Here is a 20,667-nt window from a genome sequence, read left to right as displayed (position 1 = left end):
TTGAGACTGCCCAAATTTGGGTTAATTTTAGAAATATTACTCCATACCTTTGTAACGAAAAACTCTTGCCTATATTGCCAGTGTTTTGGGAAACCTCTTTGGTGTGATCATGTTATGTTTCAGTATGAAAGAGAGCCAGGATTTCAATTTTTTCCAGACTAAAAATATTTAAAAAAAAACTAATATAACACAATTTTTTAAAATATTTTATGATATATTAAAAAATTATGAATTGTTTTAGCACAACGAAACAAATCTTGATATCGTTCATTAAATAGTCCATGATTTACAGGATTTCGCCACAACTATTTAAGAAACGTTGTCATGCTTTTTTCGTTTGTTTAAACAATTCAATTTTTTTTCTCACGTACGTTTATATGATTCAACTTATACTATATGACGACGTATATAGATACTTAACGCCTAGTAAAAAAAAAAATTAAATTTTCAAGTTATGACTGTGACTATTATTGTTCGTGACATAATTTTTTAATTAAACTGAATAAATTAATCATATATAGCTTAATGTTAGGTAACTAAATTTAATTAGGAATGAATAAATTATAGGGTTTTTAATTAAGAAGGATAAACTATATATTATTGAGTTTGGTTATTTATTAGGAATTAATAAATTAAGATGTTAAAGAATATTTTTTAGTTATGAATAAATATATTATATAGTATATATGTTGAAAATAATAAGAATTAATAAATTAGATATGTTATATATATATATATATATATAGTTATACAGTTATACATAAATATATTATAATATATATATTAGTACAACATGATGCCTCAGGCTAATTATATAAAATTAACACATTACTAAGTTATATAATTATATATTATATATTATATAATATGTATACATTAAGGAGCTGGGGTCCTCCGGGCTATAGCTGGTTACCTTTATGAGTGGCTCCGCCCCTGTTTGTAAGAGTCAACATTGAAATCAAGTTAAACAGTGTTCTACTAGATAACGTTGAGTTACAAAACAAAATGGGTGGAGGTGAGAGTAATAATAGAGAGCGAAAATTTGGTGTCATGAATATTGTCGAGAATGATGTGATAATATGTGATTGGACTTGAAAAATGAAAACGTATGAAACAAAACTCTAAATTATGGGTGATTTGAGGATTTGATCTTGATAGAATTTTTAATGTTCAAATTGTGAAATGTATTAGGGTTAATTAAGATTTCAGACATCTTTTTTTTCGAGTTTTACAATTTATGACTCCTTATTGTTAAAATTATATCCAACGAAATTTTGTCTTAAAATAACAATAAAGTTAGAATTTTGTCTACCAATTTTAGAAAATATTTCATCAAAATCTTAACTTCGCTGAAATTCGGTAGTTAAATTTGTTATTTATTTATCAATGTTATTAGATAATAAGTTAAAAACATTTGAAATAAAAAAAAACAAAATTTCATTATTTTTTTTTAGTTTTTAATAGAGCCTTATAGCATAATCAAGGAAGTTCTTCTATAAGTGGGAAGGAGTAGATCTTGGATGCTGGTCATTGGAAACTGCCCAAATTTGGGTTAATTTTAGAAATATTCCTCCATACTTTTGTAACGAAAAGGCTCTTGTCTCTACATTGTCTAGACTTAATTTCAACTTTATTATATTTAACTTCAATCACGTGTTTTAAATTCCCGACGTTATTTATACCAAATTCCCGCTCATTTATCGTTACTAAGGGTTAAGGGTAATTTGATTAATATAATTATTCGGTATGAATGGAGGCTAGCAGATTGTGAATTGTAACACATTCACCCATTCTCATCATGAATGACAACTCCAAACTTAATAAGATAAACAATCTGGGCGAGAATCTTGCTAGAAATGAACTTCCTGCTGATAATAAGGATGTGCTTAATACTGGAGCTATGGAGAATGAAGGGCATGAAGTTGAGATGGGAAAGACTGTTGTTAAGAATAGTGAGATGGAAAAGGATGGTCAACAGTTGGTGGTGGCCAGTATCAGTGGAGAACAAGGTGAAAAAGGAACTGTGATCATTGACATCAATGCAAAGAATGGGATGAACGGTAAAGAACATGGTCTGAATAAAGGTATGAAGACTAGTGGAAAGGTGGAAGCATGTAATAGACGGGGAGTTAATCAGGATAAAGATAATGTTGTAGAATGCCGAAATAACCAAGGGTTGACTCTGATGGAAAAGAAATGAAAGAAAACAGCAGGGGTGAATGAAACAAAATGCAGGAGGTTGATCAAAATAACAGTGGACACAATAAAGATGAGCTAGTTGGAAACAGGAATGATATCTGGATCGAGGTGGACAAGGGTTTGTGTTTAGGAGGTACTGATGGACAGGTTGGAATAAGCGGAAAGCAAGGGGTTGAGCTGGGGTTGTAAGATACAGGGTAAGTATAAGCGGTTAGGGTGAATTGGAAGATGAAAAGGTCAGAAAGGGTATTGCTGTTATGGGTGAAAAAAGCAGGAAGCAAGGTATGGACAGCTTAGGGTGGTTTTTCAGGAGTTGAATTGAAAGATGAACTGGCAAAGGAATGTGCTGTTGAAATGGCTTGAAGAGGCAGGAAACAGGAGACTGTGCAGGGAAATAGTGCTCAGGTTAGAGAAGATTTTACAGTAAAAAGAAATAGATTTAATGTCCTAGCTGCTGGAAGGTCTAATGTTAAAGGTGTGAACAAGGAGGGAGGGAGTTAGGAGTAATCAAATGGACAATGAAATCATAAAGGATACAGATGAAGGGTTGGTAGAACTTAATGCAAATGACCCACCTATAGATGAAGAAGAGTCCATGAATAATAACTCGATTACATTTGGAATGGCCAGAAGGATGCTTCACAATCATGAAAGTTGGGGTACTAGTTCTTCATCAGCTACAGCAGGTGAGAGCATGAATCCAATTATTCATGTTTCGTCGTCTGAAACCATTCAGTCCCCAGAGAAAAGTACAGAGGCCCAAGATTAACCGAAATGAGGATAATGTTGAGAAGTGCAGTGATTATCCAATGGGCTAAAATCAGCAAGGGCTAAGAAGAGAAGAAGAATAGGAGCAGAAATGATGAGGAAAGTCGAGAGTCAAACAAGCTAAAAAAATGTGGATAGAATTGGGAGACTCTGTCTTGCGAGTGATTGGGGGTTTGTGCATAATTCCAACTCTATAACGGACATAATATAGGTGGGGTGGAATAAAGAACTGGCTGAGGTTAAGGAGATTCTGAATAGGGATCATGTTATTATGGTTGAAGTTTCTTGTAGAAGAACACTTGATAAATTCTATGTGACCGTGGTCTATAGTTACAATTCAAAATGCAACAGAAAACTGGTGTGGGACATCTTGAGGAATAACATTGACGAAAGTAAGCCATGGCTATCATGGGGATTTTAATGCAACTAGATTTAACCACTAAAGGAGTCTGAATACTGGTATTTCTCGGGAATGATAGATTTCAATGATTGTATTAGGCACATTGGTTGTATGGAGCCTTCTAATCATGGAAATCTATTTACTTGGTCTTCAATGAGAGGTGGTGAATATATGAGGAGAAGTCGAATAGACAGACTGGTCAATGAGGCGTGTGTGGCTAAATTCTCAAATAGTCATGTCCATGTTTTGAACCCGGTATATCTGATCATTGCCCGATTAAATTATGTTGGGAAAATGATGAATTCAAGTTTTTCAACTTCTGGAGGAAGGATAACATATTCATTCTTATTCTTTAGGGGGTCTGGGCCACCCAAATTGAGGGAACTAGGATGTTTCAGGTTAGTCAAAAACTCAGACTTCTCATAATACAATTGCAAAAATTTAATTGTGTTAAGTTCAGCAATATCTCGATCAAAGTAGTAAAGGCCAGAATCAAGCTTGAAGAGATTCTGAGACAAATTCTCAGCAACAAGAATACAAGATAGTCACATTCCACGAAAATCTTATTTCTAAAGGTTTTATTTCTTAAATGTTATTTATAAAACTATTTCTAAAATCATTTCAAACGGGTTTAAAATGTTATCTCTTGCTTAGTTAGTCTTGGGCAGTCATCATTCATTCCTGGTCATTCTATTTCGCATAACATTCTTCTTATGCAGGGTCTTTTAAAGGGTTATAGTAAGAAGAAAATTACTTGTAGAGTTTCTCTTAAAGTTGACATTAGAAAAACATTTAATTTCATTCATGGGATACTATTCAAGACTTTCTGATTGGTTCTGGTTTTCCTAGTGTTTTTTGTGGAGTGGATCATGCAGTGCGTTTCTTCCACCCACTTCATGGTTAGCGTGAATGACGTCCAGGGAGGATATTTCAAAAGCAAAAATGGTGTTACACAGGGCCCCTCTATCCTCATACATTTTTGTATTAATCATAAAAAATTTCAATTATATTTTTATGGAGATACTGAAGAGTAAGCCATATATCTACATCTAATACTCGTTGTGTTCTTTGTTCTAATTGCGAAGAATCGATTGCTCATTTATTTGGGGAGTGCACTTTCATTAGTGTTCTTTGTAAGAAGTTTGCCAACAATTTCAGATTACATAGTTTTTCGGATGATTGGAATCACATTAAAAACTTAGTGCTCACAAAAACTAAGGGAGACTCCTTCAAGGCTAATATCTTCAAAAGTGTCTATGGTACTTTAGTATATCAAGTTTAGATGGAGAGTAATGCTAGAATATTCTCAAAGAACTTGGAGAAATGAGGATCAAGTGTGGAATGACTCAATGACATAATATTTGTTGAAATGGGATGTTCTGTGTTTTCTGAATTTAGGGCCCTTAGCTCTTATGAGAAGAGTTTTGCTAGGAAGAAATCGAGGCAGAACTGGCTATCTTTTGGGGACAGAAATACTGCTTTCTTCTTTAAGAAATGCTCCGCAAGAAATATTCGAAACCAAGTGGTTAGGCTGGAAAAAATGGAAATTGGAAGACTGCTATTGGGCATAGACAAGTGCAGGTGAGGCTATCAGATTCTATAAAGAGCTTATTGGTACTGGGAAGGAAAATTCCAGTAACATCAATTATCTCAACCAAATCAAGCTGAAGCAGGTTAGTTACCAAGAGGGCAGAAAACTTATTGAGATAGTGACTGAAGAGGAAATTAAGCAAATGGTTTTCCATATGAATCGTGATAAGAGTCATGTGCCGGATGGATTTAATCCAACATTCTTTAAGAGCAACTGGAATATTATCGGCAAGGATGTGATAAAAGTGGTGATGGAGTTCTTTTAGAACAGGAAAATGTTGAAACAGTTAAATGTGACTATCTTGAATCTTATTACTAAAGGTTTACTCCTAAAATGACTATCTTGAATCTTATTACTAAAGGTTTACTCCTAAAATGACTATCTTGAATCTTATTACTAAAGGTTTACTCCTAAAATGATACAGAATTTTCGTCATCTGTAATGTTATTTATAAAACTATTTCGAAAATCATTTCAAACAGGTTTAAAAATGTTATCTTTTGCTTAGTTAGTCTTAGGCAATTAGCATTTATTCTCGTTCTATTTCGCATAACATTTTCTTATGCAGGCAGGGTCTTTTAAAAGGTTATGGTAGAAAGAGATTTACTCTTATGTGGTTGCTCTTAAGGTTGACATTAGAAAAAATATCTCGAACTTAACCTCGTGGAATTACCCAACCAAACAGTCGAACAAAAAAAGACTATAGTTCGCGATTCGTTCGCTTCTATAGCTGTTCGGAATTCAATATAAAAACATTTAATTCCATTCGATGAGATATTATTCAAGACTTTCTGATTGTTTCTGATTTTCCTAGTGTTTTTGTGGAGTAAATAATGAAATGTGTTTCTTCCACCCACTTCATTGTTAGCATGAATGGCGTCCATAGAGGATATTTTAAAGGCGAAAATGGTGTTAGGCAGGGACCTCTATCCTCATACACTTTTGTATTAATCATGAAAATCTTCAACTTTATATTCAAGGAGATACTGAAAAATAAGTTATACATCTATCACTCTTTTTGTTTGGAGAAAAAAATTACTCATATCTGTTTTACAGATAATCTTTTTATTATAACTCATGCAGAGGTGGACTCTATAGACACAATTAAAAAAAAAAGAGTTTATATCGTATGCGGGCATAATTGAACTCGTTACAAATGTTACAAGGTAGAATCAGATTTTGGGCTCAACAAATTGTTATTCCTAAGATGGTGATGATAGATCTTGATTGGTTGATGAGATATTTTATATAAGGTAATCAAGGGAGAGGCAGAAAATAAGTCAAATGGTAAGATGTTTGTAAACCCAAGAATGAAGAAGGTTTTAGCATTAAAAATTGTACTGAATGGAATAAAGTCCTTACCTACAAGCACTTTTAAACAATCGAAAAGAAGCAAGACTCTTTATGGGTTCGATGGGTTCATTCTAGATTCTTGAAGTCAGAAAGAAAATCTGGATGTGTAGAATCAAAGATGACATGCTATGGTCCCTTTAAAAAATTCTAAAACTGAAGCAGGGTGCAAGATTGATGTATCATGTTCGGTTTGGTGATGGAAGGAACACATATACTTCCAAGATATGAATAAAAAATATTAGGATCAGAAGAGGGCAACAATTGGCAAGTGTTCGTGATGTCAATGATATTGAATGTAAATATGTAATGCTACTATAAGGCTTATTTCAGATGAGGCCAGGATTCTTGATGCAATTAACCGTATTTTCTTTATTGAAAGGGCTGATCTGCATGAATGGAAGGTGAAAATTAATAATAAGTTCATTTCAAACTTAGCTTAGGACAGTATTCGAACCAGGGTCAGCCGGTTGAGTGTTCCATTATGTTTGGTCTACTAAAATCATTTCCCGTCATCAGATTACCCTTTGGCAGGGTCAGCCGGTTGAGTGTTTCATTATGTTTGGTCTACTAAAATCATTTCCCGTCATCAGATTACCTTTTGGCTTGTTTATAGGAAAAGACTTATGACAAGAGACATAATTAGTAAGTTCTTGACAATTCCTAATACTTCTAATTGCGAAGCTCATTTATTTGGAGACTGCATTTTTATTAGTGATCTTTGGAAGATGTTTGTCAACAATTTCAGATTACATAGTTTTTTAGATGATTGAAGTCACATTAAAAGTTTAATGCTCACAAAAACTAAAGGAAACTCGTAAAGGCTAATATTTTCAAATGTTTTTATGATACGTTAGTATATAAGTTTGGATAGAGAGAAATGTTAGGATATTTTCAAGAACTTGCTTTTATACATACACGAAGAAGAAATCCATTACTTTGGATAATTGGGAGTTTTGTCAAAGTTGAGGTATCACCTTTGAAAAAGTCATTAAGTTGTCATTATTTAAGGCAAGATGAATTAATTGTGATATGTTAGGTTACTTATATTTATTTGTGATGTTTGTGCTTTGTTGTTATTCATGTTTCTTTCAAAAACTAGGACAAAAGGTTTTTTATCCTAGTTTAAAACTCATATTATTAGTACAAATCACACAATTATATTTATAACTATTCACTTTAACTTCCACAATTTTAGTGAAAATCAAATTTAAAAATTTTAATCTATTAAGCAAAATTCTAGTGAATTAAAAATCACAAGAGACTAAGTTAAAAATCAATGGACATAATAAGAAGTTGAAAATCTCTTTAAAAAAGCCTAATGAAAAGAATACAAGATTTTTCTCAAACATAGTGATTTAAAACAGTTATTTATGAGTCAATTATGTACAAAACATTATATTAAAAAAAATTGGACCAATTCAAAAACTTTTTTTTTCTTTTATAATAAATACATTAGTTGTATCAGATTGTTTAAAACAAGTTTTTATAAATTTAAAGTGTTTGGATGATTGTTTTAGTCAAGGTTGGCACACACTTACCCTTACACCTAAGTTAAAAAAAAAAAAAAAAAGTAAACCGGGTAAAGATAACTTAGGTTTTGACCATTTTTGCTTCGACACCAAGTCGATTTCAACATTCTTTTCAAGTTAAGAAAAGTATATTGTAAGGCATTTTATTTGAAGTCTTAAGCTAGCTAGGAGCAACAAAAACCATGAACAACTGCCAAAAAAGTTTAATTCCACCTTCATTATTTTTTATCATCCTCTATATTCACAACAAGCCAGCAGATCCAGTCATCATCTTCTCATCCAGCTAGGGATTTCCGATATGGGTTGTGGACTTGTTGAGGCAATCCTGAAGGCTAGTTGACAAGGCCGAGAGCATTTCAATCTGCTCTCCTCCATTCACCATTTCCAATTCAGGTTCATCAATGTCCGAATCGCTATCCAAACAAATTATATCAATTTTCAGAGAATGCGCCTTCCCATGCTCTTCCAGATCTTCGTCTGCTTCAGGTTCCTCAATGTCTGAGTCACTATCCAAACAAATAATTTCAGATGCTTTAGGTGTAGTAGGTTGAGGTTCCTCCACAGGTTCAAGTTCATCCGATGGCTGCAGCTGATCAATGTTCATTGGAGATTTTATCTGCTCCATCTTGATCTCTTCCTTTTCCAGCTAATGAAATATAAGAAGACTTAATTAAGAATCCAAATGTCAGGCAAGGAAGAATATTACTAAATAGTATAAAATGTGTATTATTATGTACACATGAATCTTGTTTCTTTCATCTACCAACATTTTTAGGTATAAATCCTACACCTCTATAGGATGATACTCTTTATAAGTTTATTTAGTTTTCACCTTCTTTTTCTGGTAGAGGATCAAACCCTAGGGACAACTGATTTGTAGGATAACTGTTGAATTCCATTTCATTTTAATTGTTTTTCTTTTTTAAACCAGGGTTTATTCTATTGATAAAGCTAACATGATCCCCCACAATCATAACATACAAGCAAGATGGCCTGGAGGTTGTTATTAGATCATAGGTCTTCCCGTGTAATAGGGTCTTATCCCCTATTGGTTTTTTTGTTACACCTATTTTGTCGGGTGCAATGAAATAGGTGCACTTCACACAGCTAAACCATTGAAAGTGATTTAACAAAACAGATTAATATGTGGGCAAGGATCACCTTTTTATCAAGAATGAATTCCCTCTTTGTTGAGAAACTCCCAACAACGCCCCCCAAAGCACTGATTGGCATCTTCTGTGCCTGGACAACTGCTCCACTCATCTAAAAATTCAATTTTTAGAAGCTTTCAGTTAAATCGTCTCTCTTTATAATATTTGTACATCAAATAAAAAAAATAAAAACTTACAGAGCTTCCTCCAACCTCCCCAGCAACTGCAAGGCTTTCTCTTTTGAACCCATTTCCACCAGGTGGCTCCGAAATGCGTACTCCACTGATAGTTGTGAAACTGGAGGATGATGATCTAGTCTCAGGAGGATCGTAGAGTAGAGACTCTAACCTGCTGAAATCACTTTCCGTTGGAGATAATTCAGCAGGAGGGGATTCAAATAGACTATCCCTAGTGGCATTTCTTGCAGCTTCCTGCATTTCATTTTTCATAAAAAGAGTTGTTATTTCTTTTCTTTCTCCTATCTTATTTTCTCTTCCTTCAATATCTCACCCAAATTGCAAAGCAAGTTTCATGTAGGCACATTAAATATACATGACCTATTTTTCTATTTAAGACAAGAGAAATACACCTTATATTAAGACTTCCTTGTACATAATAACCTTGAATGTCAAGCAAAAATGATTTTTACATGTAATGTTTTCTACCATTGCATTTCTTATTTGGATTATATAAAGATAATTTAGGAATATATTGGGTTGTCATGTTGATCATGATCCGAAGAAATCTACATTGAATATATTGGGTTGTCATGTTGATCATGATCCGAAGAAATCTACATTTGTTATATTTGCCAAAATCACGATGATCTAAAAAATAATTCGAATAATAATCTAGGAGAAAATCTCTATACTAAATGACTATACCAAATGGAAACAACAAAAATGACATTATAATCTAGATCATGATCCAAAAAATAATCTTTATACCAAACGTAGAAAAATTACTTATAAATTTTTATAAATTTTTTCAATGGGATTGTGATTGTGACAAAATTCTAGTTTCTAATTAGGCCCAAATGGAGAGCCAAAAAATTGATTCTCCCCTTACAAAAAAGAAAGTGGTGAAGCAAGCTAGAGATGTGGCAGGCATGCTAGAGAAGATGTTTTTGATACACAGCAATAGAATTAGAGGGGAGACAAAGCCTAGAAAGAGGGAGGTGAAGCCTAAGAAGGTAAAACTATGTTGCAAATCCAAGTGATAGTAAAATCTACTATTTTGGATATGAGATGGATGGAGTGCTAGAATATTAGATATGATATATCTTTAGGATTACAAGATTAGAATAATGTATCATACATATATGATAAAATTAAAGAAAAAAGGAAAGCTAACCAAAACTGCCAATGAGAAATAACAGGCGATGTCTTACAGCTTGATTGAAAAAGATCAACATGCAAAAATGGCCTAAAGTTGTACCATGAAGAAGAAAAAGGTTTATGTAGCATAAGAGTATTAAACAACCAAAGAATTCAAATGTTTCCAAATCATCTTTTAACTTTTTTAAAGTAGAAATCTTACCGTTGCCAGACGTTTCTCTCTCAGCTGTAGAGCAGCAGCTTCAAATGAGGAATAATTTTGGTATGCACGCCTGATAATACTAATCACGACACTAATATTTTTCTCCACGAATGGGTGCTTAAATGTAATCACTCGCATTAAGTTAAAGGGGGTGAAAGGCGGATTCTTAGCTATTTAAGATTCAAGATAACAACAAATAAACAATTATTTATTCATCATGGACACAGGTGTATATTGGTAGAAAACCCCAAAAGAAAGGAAAAAAAATATTACCAAGTTCAAGAAGAGTCTTATTTGGCAATATGTACCCAGTGCTCTCATCTTCTGTTCGAGCAATACCATCTCTCCATTGATAAAGTCCCTAAAAAGGGGTTGTTCTCATAAGGATAAAGATGCTGAAAAATATGACTAATGAACTTGAACAATGAGACGAATTTAGATACTACAACAGTTCCATTAATTGCGTGATAGACTAATGTTGACCAAATTCATTATATATATCTCAAATGTGGTATATACCACTTTCATTAATAATCTATAAGCACCAATTTAATATTATGCTCGGAACCTAGAACAATATGATACAATACTAAATTATAATAGATAGAATTGGCATAAGCAATAAATGAGAAGATAGAAGAATGGGTGAAAAGGATTGAGGAGAAAACCCAAACTATCCAAGTTCATTCAATATTAATTCAGTACTTTTGCACTTACGAATCTATAAGAACTATTCATCAATCATCAGGAATCTAAGCCCCTCTGTAAAGTGAAATTTATATATCACTTGGTGATATCAACATACATAGTTAGCATAACACATATTTGCAGAAAGACGCATATTATTCAAGTTTAGAAATTATTTTTGCACAACAAAGTGGAAAGTAGGGAACGTATAAACTTACTGCAGCTACTGAAAGCCGTTGAGCGTTTAAATCAGCATTCTGCAAACTGAAAATTCACAAAATGAAAACAACACTATTGGTAATCTTCAAGATGTATCTATATGAAAGCATGATTAGGTTAAATAACAGTAGATAATGATGTGTAAATAATAATATAGTAGGATAACTATCAAGTTAGTAATCAACTTAAAGGATAAGTGTAAAGCTAAGCTAATATTTATCCTCTCGGTTGTTCCTAGTGTTTAGGATGATAGACATATTCGAGATTTATTGACCTGTAATTAAACAGCATACATGTATAATAATATTATAACCATTTTTTCTAATTCTATTTCTACATGGTCTCAAAGCCACGATTGTGGTGGAATCAACTCCTGGTAATTTGTCTTCCAGGAATTGTGTCAACCAACATGCAGAAATTCTTACTAAAGTCTATTGAGGCCCTCAATAGACTTTAGTAAGAATTTCTGCATGTTGGTTGACATTCAAAGAGTTAAACAACAAGTTGAACATTACAACCCAACTTGATGGGAGTTTAGTTAATGGTTTGTTACTAATTAGCTTAAAGTTTTAAGTGTAAAGCTAATATTCATCATTTAACTATGTTCCTAGTGTTTAAATAGACATATTCAAGGCCTATTCACTTGTATTTAAACAACAAACATGTGAAATAATATTATCAGTTTTTACTCTCATTCTATTTCCGGAGTAAGATTTTTTTTAAGTGTTATAACTGAGATCAATCTAGTTACATACCCATGTACGTTAAGATATGAAGTATCTGTCAACAGCTCCTTCTCATAAAGTTGCATGCATAAATCATAACTGCGCCTGTAGACCTGTAAGGAAGACATTGAGTGCATGATATAAAATATTCTAGATATAGAAGTCAAGTATGCAATACTTGCATTTGCGCCCCTTGAGCAACAATTTCTCGTAGTAGGACACTTAAATCAAAGAATCATGCTTAAGATTTTGCACATTTATAGATTGTTACATTATGAATAGTAATGGATAGTCCAGTGTTCAATCAAAAAAGTTTCTACAGGATAACATCTGCAGCATTTAGCAATACAGATCCTATATTAACTAATTCCCTCTTTGAATATACTTGTTAAGATAGTAAACCTTTAGCCATTTTCCATTATTCACTCAATCATAACTGATAAGTGAAACAAATAACTTGTAAGCATAATTTAAAGAGACAGAAAGTATAAATATGAAGCAAAGTTAAAAAGAGACATCCAGTTGGACAAACACACATTATTGTTAAGATTCCAGAAAGAAATTGAGACTATTTGAAAACTAGTATCTTGTCTCAATATGTCAGAATCACGATCTTATTGGAATCGGCGAAGTTCAAATTGAAATGGATTTTTTTTAGTTTGGTGAAAGATTTTTTAATATCATAATCAGATTCTTTTTTGGATCATGATCCATAATAAAGTGTGATATTTGTTGCTTCATGGTATAGAGAATTTTTTCTGAATCATGATCAGATTACTTTTGGAATGATGATCATATTAGTTTTTAGATCATTGTGATTTTTAGCAAACATAAAAAATGTAGATTTCTTCAGATCAGCATGATTTTGTTTAACAGAACAGCCCATTTTGTCACTCAAAGAGAAGTTGGATACATGGATAGCCTAGTAACTAATACATCAGGTCATTCTTAAGAGGCATCTAACGTTTTGCTCAAAGGCATCCTCAGTTATGATCAGAAGACACCTCAAGGATATGATAAATAATTTTCTCAGCACAAACGAAACAACACCACTATGTTATATCTGTTTACTAGTGCGTCCAATGTTCTTGGGTTACAAGTTGATAGGAATATGTCATGTGCGTGAAGTAATAAGTTAATATTTATTTTCTGGTGAAGGTTCTACTGGTTCTAGGATTGTGTTGCAAATGAAAGCCAGTCTTGCCTTACAAGTGTGCTATGTATGAAATACTGTTAATTTAAGGTAAAAAAATTAATAATTATAATGCATCCGATTTGATTTTTTTCTGTATGGCAGTTAGAGTGCCTACCTCAGCCAGCAGACTAGTCTCAGAAGCTGTTGAGTGTAACCTGATTCTTAACAAATCATAGATATACAACAGATAGTGTGTATCTTCTCTGGCGTACCTGGTTAAGAAAAAGTTAAAAAGAATATGACACAAGCAAGATGATGATGATGTTGGAACTTGTAAAGAACTACCAATTTTTCAAAATGAACAAAGCTTGCAATTGCAAAGGTAGGAACAGAAAAATGCAACAAAACTATGAAAAACGTAGCAAACTACAAAATCGGTAGAGGTGTTAACTATATCCAAAATCGGTGGATGTAAATAATCTATAACTATTCATTCACTTTTAATTATCAGAGTATTCCTAATATCTCTGATATTCTTCTAAACTCCCCCCTTCAAGATGGGTTGTATAGATTATACATGTCAATCTTGCAACTTAGTTTTTCAAAAATCTAAAGGTTTTTCCTGTAGAAAGAAGCGTCTGTATATCAAAGTAATTTATAAGCATGAAGCTGCATTTTTGTTCAGAATCCAGAATTCTAGCCACAGACAATGTCAGTAGAGAAAGATTGATCAAAGAATGAACAGAGAAGATAAGAGAGGTTGGAATATATTGCGGTGTGAGGGAAGTTCCCAAATACACATACTTAATCATTTCTGGGAGAAGGGGACGAAGTCTCCAATCTGAATTTTGATATCTGCAAAAACAACATGGTCTCCTCATAAATCATAGCAGTTGACATAGATAGAATGATAAAAGATGACATGCTTAATTACTTCCAGAAGTGATTGTAGGACCTACTCTTTGTTAGCTGCAACTCCACAAAGATGAGAAAGAAGATACTCCAAACTACATTTTTTCAGTTCTAACACCCTTGAAGCCTAACACAATTAAGAAAAAAACATAGACACCACTCAAATTGCCAAACTTAACAGTAATCAAGATCAGGATTGTTACATATCAAGAAGTCAACTGTTCTTATGCTTGGGATTAGGGAAACAAGTCAAAATCAAAACAAAAGAAAGCAAATGAAGGGTGACTGAAAAAATAAACCAGGTAACAAATTCAAAATTTACAATGCTCAGTTCACCAGATCAAGGAATAGCTTATACATATAAGGCAGAAACCAGAACTAAAATGCAGACATCAAAACCAAAAGCCAAAGTGGTGATGTACCACACTAAAGCCAACAGGCATAGCAAACAGTAGAAAATGTACCAGATTGATGTAAGTACTTAAGAAGTGGAATGTACTTGACCTTTCTATTTATTGATTTTCATGTTTTATTTTCTGGATAGGCAAGCTTGAATAAACAAGCAACAGAAGAAAGAAATGGAAGTCGCTTGTAATAAAGCCTAACAAAGGAGAAGCATGAGTCGAAATGCCAAAAAATCTAGAAACCAACCAGTATACATTTTATATTTTTTGCTAACAACCAAATAACAATATAATCAAAAAATTTATGATTTCCAAACATGACATAAAGTTATGAACCTGTCCAGTATCAAACATATTGCAGACATATATGCCAAAATCCCTTTGAAGCCATAAAATGTCATTGTTTGCACCGTGAAAAATCTGATGAAGAAGAATTGTAAGAATGAATTAAATTTAACACAATATCAACATCCCTGTAACATGACAAACACTTACTTTTTTTTTGGTGGGATCTTTGAAAACCTCTCTGAGATAAGGACCAATATGAATACGGAGCTTCAATGTATCCACAACAAAGTCCTCAGTCCTTGTTGAAACTTGCATTAAACAAGTCAAGCCTTGAAAAGATCGATAATTGTTATGCTCCAGATCAACCTGTATACCAGTTCAGAAAATACACCAAACAATCTTTAACCTTAAATTTCATAATTGCATTGCAGCAGTCAAACCTATAACTATTAGTTATATGCAATCCAAATCTAGGGATAAAGCCTTCAGCTTCATTTCCACCAAACACTAACATATCACCTTTACAATCTCTTCTTCTTAACCACATTAGCCACCATAAACATATAGTTGGAGGTCATAGTCTATTTTAGCACAAACACTCTGCTCCATAGTTCAGTATCCATTTTCTCATAAGACAATACTTCTTCTCTATGTCAAGGAGCAGATTCTAGATATTAGAGGAAATATCCCATCATGCACAAAGATCATGAAGAAGAAACAAGGATTTCATATAAGTCGCCTCTTTCATGTGCAAAAGATAACACAATGTGAAATTTCAAGTAGATCAAGGAAAGTATATTAAAATGTAAAAACTGTGGATATCCAAAGCCATCTAGGAATACATTTTCTAATATGTAGCCACATTAGCTGCTCAATGATTCAACTCTAAATAAGGATAAGAAATATCCCCAGGTTCCTATATGCATATCTAAGCAACATACAAAAATATAAGATAGTAAATGTCATTATAAGCAGTCAATGGAGATGGGTATTGAAAGAGAGCTTTCTTGAATGACTAAGAATTTCATCAAGAGACTAAGACATAATACCGCAAATTCATTAGCAATGCGCAGCTTTGCAGCCAACAACTTCAAGTCTTTTACATCCTCCACAAGCTTAAAGGGGGTATCCTCGATTGGAGGTGATTTCACAGGTTGAACATGCTCAATATCTTTGTCAACAAAATCCTCAAAGGAGAATTTCTTCTGAAACAATATAGAAATGATTATTTACATATTTTTTTCTAAATAAAAGGTAGTAACGGTTAATTCTACCTCCAATCATCATGAAAATGAATAAGGAAAATAATGGATCAAGCTTAATCAAGGATGCAGTAATGAAGTTTTACATTTGAAGTTGCCTTATCTATACAGCTACCATTTATGTGATATGTGACACAACAAAATTCATCCACACAAAAGCCCTAAAAAGTCTTAAGGTCACTTGTTGGAGAACTAGACTAGAAAAAAATTCAACACATCTCACAGATATTAGACCATCGATGGAAATTGAGAAAAACACAAGACTGAGAAATAATCTAAAACTTCTAATCTAAAACTTCACAAGAATGACTGAAACGGGAAACTAACCTGAGGATGTATAACCTTCGTACCATCCTCACTCCTCTGTAACCAGACATGCTCAAATGGTAGATTAACATTGTTAACGCGTATCATAAATTCGTCTTGTGACTTAGGGATGGAAGGTATATGATAGGGAACTTTCCGTCTTACTGCCATATTCGCAGCACTCAGAAAATAAAAACCCTAAATGATTTGGACATTCACAGACAGGCTTGTCAATGGGGCCTTATAAAGATCTGGTTGGAAGGGCAAGCGAGTTAAGAATTCTATTGACATTCGGAGATTCATTAAATATTTTGTAAACCTTTTCGTTAATTTCAAAGATGTGCATTGAATTCATTTTCATCCAACATAATGATGTACAAATGTCACACTTTAGCAGTATCGAGCGTCATGCCAAGTGGACTCACATTCCCTAGTTGGCAATATTTTAAATGGGGTTAAGTTTTTGCAATACAAAGGGAAAATTAAAAGACAAATGTAAGTTGGAGGGTCAAAACCCAACGACGTTGGAGTCAAGGGGGAAATCAAAATTTTAGCAAAGGTCAAGGGGGAAATACTAACTATCGCAAAGTTCATCCATGGAAAAATAAAATTGCTTCCAAATAACTTGATTAGTTCCGTATTGTATACCATGAAAAAAATGTGAGATTCCTTGTGAAAGAATTCTCTTCAACTTACTAGTCATCTCGATCATAGAAGCCCTATGTTTCCGTAATGTCTCAATCTCATAATTGCCTTTCAAATAATATAATATGAATTTTATGGTAAGTTGTAGTTTATTGGCAAAATTATCTAATTCAATGCATCCTATGGTCAAGAAGTATCTTCAACTTTAGTTCATCCAGTAAAAATAAATGAATAAGATCAGTATGATGTATGAAACAGTTATATGACTACTATTACAAGCTGAATCATTGTTTATATAATCATTTCTACAACGTCTCCTGTCGAAGCAAGTTTGTACGCAGTGGACACCTTCTTCGGAATGTGGGCTTGGGTTTTGGTGGCTAAGTTTGTCAGGGCTTGGGTTTTGGTGGCTAAGTTTGTCAGCTTAATATGTTTGTAACTCGCAACTATCGACCCACACATTTGGGCCCATGAACACAACATTGAGAATTGGAATAAGGCTATGTTTGGATGTCTATAATTAGAATTAGAGTTCTAATTCAATTCTTACGTTTGGAGAAATCATAGAATTGCAATTTCAAAATGGAAAGGATGGAACTGAAACTTACAAATCATATTCATTCAATTCCATTGGAATTATAATTCCAATTCCTTATTTAAAGTTATCAAACAAACAAAGAATTTGGAATTGGACCTTCTCCAGTTCCAATTTTAACTCCAATTCTGCCTTAACAAAAAAATAGCCTAAGTGTGATTTTTTTTCCTTTGCTTTTAAAGGGGCAACATCTTATTAACATGAAAGAGGAGCCATCCAAAATGAGATTTGCTTCCCTGACCCGAACGAAAAGGATAGGAGAGGTCCAGGTCCTAAGAGTGATTCATACTGTAATTCGATGGGCCAAAAGAGGATGTCAACTTGTCAAGATGATATGAAGGGAGATTGAAGTGTGTGACATTACTGAAGAAAATGATAGTTGTTTTACAAGTATAGGATTGTGAACAAGTCATCTTCATGAATACACTCCGAGCTTGCATTATTTGGTCAAAGATTAAGTCCAATATGTAACACTAAGTTGCCAAAAACTTACACATGCATCTTGATACGCAGATTGGGGTATAGTTGGACGTCAAAAGAATCTTTTCCATGTAACACAATGGTCTTATAAAGTAAAAATTAAAAGGAAAACATATTACATAAGCTGAACCATTCAATTCTTGTGCTTCATTAGGTAACTGGACATAATAAAATACATTTTGAAAGAGGTCAACTTTTTCATCAGAATAAAATGGGCTTTCAAACATTACAAAGTGGTTAAGGGATGAGAAAAAACAAAACAACAAAAAGCGATGGAACAAGGGCACATAATAAGGCTAAATGCCAATAAGATCAAAAAATTCTCATCTTGTGCAAAAACCCCCTTTTCTGAATAGAAGCGAATGCGAGAAGCATAAAGCTTTGACTTTCATCTCCAAAACTTTTATCTTGGAATGTTCTTCTATTCCTTTCGTTTTAGGTAACTGGACGTAATTATGGTTTCCAAAACCCACTTTTTCGTTCTAATTTTTATATATTCATATTGAACACTTAAAACCTAATCAACTAAGTCACTATCACCAATACATATCTCCTCTCTTATCCTCCTGTTCTCTTTGCTCTATCAGCTAAACTCATCATCTTAACATCAAACTCTACAAATGCTATTAAACAATCTAGTCCTGGAGGGTAATCTCAGTCTTAACCCAAACTTTTGACTTGCTTGACTCTTCTCATCAATAGTAGACATCTCAGATAGTCTATATTCGATCTAGAATTCATAGTTTTATGATCAATATACACTACTTTATGTATGGATCTCAAACTTAGGTTTCCTCATGATAATTCTCAGTCTCCTGAAATGTTTGATATTTCTTTATTAAGTTATAACTTGAAGCTTACAAAACCAAATAATAAATAACAAAGAGGTTAGGTAATAATCATAATCATATATCAAATTACCAAAACAGCTTGTGAATTACCACAAAATTCTTTAAAATCAAACAAAAAGATTAAACCTGGGGATGCATGAACGTCAAACCACCATCTCCCTTCTGCAACCAAACATGATCGAAGGGCTTATTTGAGTTGTTAACCACAATCTTATACTCATCTTGGGGCTTAGGTATAGATGGTATGTGAAATGGCACCTTGGCCTTTATTAATGTACATTTTGTGTCCTTTGAAACTAACTTCACTGCAGGAGGACTGAGATTTTCTTCCCTTACTTCTGTATCCACTACCTGACCATGACCCTCCTCCTCCTCCTCCTTATTGTTCATCCCGGAAAGCATCTGGAAATCATTGTCGGAGTCCACCAACTCCATTTCTCTGACTCCATTTTCCCCCAGTCTCTGAAACTCATCAGTCGACGCATCAAACCTTTCAAACACATGGTCATTCATATTCACCAACCAGCCATATGCTTCATTCAAATCCTCAGGAAAAGCCATCTCTTTATCCCACAAACGGGAAGAAGAAGAACCAATAGTATCAAGCATTATCTTCGATTTCTCAGCAATCTCCTGAATCGGCACCTTGAAATCGTTAAACTTGTGATAGAAATGGAAGTCTTTATCGGTGGATATATCCTGAGAAGAACCCAGAAGCTTAGAAAGGGAAGAAGATAATTGACCCGTTGCCAAACGATGTAAAGTCTCTGCCTTTTGCTGCATGGTATGACCATCGGGTGGATCAACTTCCATGGCGTCAGTGCTCATTTGAGTTTGTTAGGGCAGACGAGTGTTTTCAGTTCGTGACGTTCATCTTCGACCGTTGTAATGGAAATAGAGTTTGGGGTTTTAGAAACAGCACTTGTCTTCACAGCATTAAGCATGTTCGCGTCACATACAGAAGAATCAACCAAGAATGAGGATTTTTGACCCTGATTTCTGTTTTCCTTTCTTTTTGCGGTTAACTCCAAATATTGACCTATTTCATATCCCATTTTATATTTCATCTATATATAATTTAGATACAATTATATGTTTGTAAAAATAAGTCATTTCAAGTTATTTAACTTAAACATATTCAGATTATACCTATCATTTTTGTATCATTTTATTTTAAGAAAAGATAAATTTCGTTAGGGTAAATCGATACGATATACCTTAATTTTTTATTCATATCTTATATTTTACCAAAAATTTCGGTATAAAAAAATCCATACATTTACATTACCTTAATTACAGTACGGATATCGATATTATATCTTTTATACCTAAAAAACATAATAACTTAAAAAAAAAAATATGTTATTATAAAATAATTTTTTTTAAACCTAACATTTTTAAAAAACTAACCAATGTTATAAATTAAATTTAGTTAAAAATTTGATATTATTAAGAATAAACATAAGTATAGTTTTTAAGTTATATTAAAGTGGATACAAGAATGATTTTCAATCACATTTGTATATGCATGTTTTTTTATAAATTAATAATACAATTCAAGTTAGATAATAATAATAAATATTAACTAATTAATAAAAATCTCCCAATCTTTTTAATTTTCTTCATTTT

The 20,667-nt window shown here is 33.1% G+C and overlaps 1 protein-coding gene across 1 annotated transcript; it reads right to left on the bottom strand.

The window, feature by feature from the left end:
- Positions 1-7,893: 7,893 nt before the first annotated feature.
- On the bottom strand, positions 7,894-20,008 carry LOC124911949 (protein RRP6-like 2). Its single transcript, XM_047452493.1, has 14 exons — positions 19,165-20,008; positions 15,949-16,104; positions 15,107-15,265; positions 14,948-15,031; positions 14,255-14,334; positions 14,100-14,150; positions 13,471-13,567; positions 12,191-12,273; positions 11,435-11,480; positions 10,803-10,890; positions 10,530-10,699; positions 9,188-9,421; positions 9,001-9,102; positions 7,894-8,485 (listed from the first exon to the last, which is right to left on the bottom strand). The coding sequence occupies exons 1-14, from the start codon at positions 19,864-19,866 to the stop codon at positions 8,123-8,125; spliced, it is 2,415 nt and encodes an 804-aa protein (XP_047308449.1). The 5' UTR covers positions 19,867-20,008; the 3' UTR covers positions 7,894-8,122.
- Positions 20,009-20,667: the final 659 nt, after the last annotated feature.

This window comes from Impatiens glandulifera, chromosome 8 (assembly GCF_907164915.1).
Source record: "Impatiens glandulifera chromosome 8, dImpGla2.1, whole genome shotgun sequence".
Classification (NCBI taxonomy): domain Eukaryota; kingdom Viridiplantae; phylum Streptophyta; class Magnoliopsida; order Ericales; family Balsaminaceae; genus Impatiens; species Impatiens glandulifera.
Note: the sequence above shows the minus strand (reverse complement) of the source record. Positions and strands in the feature narration are given on the sequence as shown.

What these genes read in the sequence shown, in the direction of transcription:
- LOC124911949 (XM_047452493.1), bottom strand. Translation starts at nt 19,866, where the DNA reads ATGAGCACTGACGCCATGGAAGTTGATCCACCCGATGGTCATACCATG. An exon ending in TAAGACTCTTCTTGAACTTG is followed by an intron (nt 10,700 to 10,802) that starts GTAATATTTTTT and finishes AATCTTAAATAG; the next exon opens with CTAAGAATCCGCCTTTCACC. An exon ending in GGGAGGTTGGAGGAAGCTCT is followed by an intron (nt 9,103 to 9,187) that starts GTAAGTTTTTAT and finishes TTGAATTTTTAG; the next exon opens with ATGAGTGGAGCAGTTGTCCA.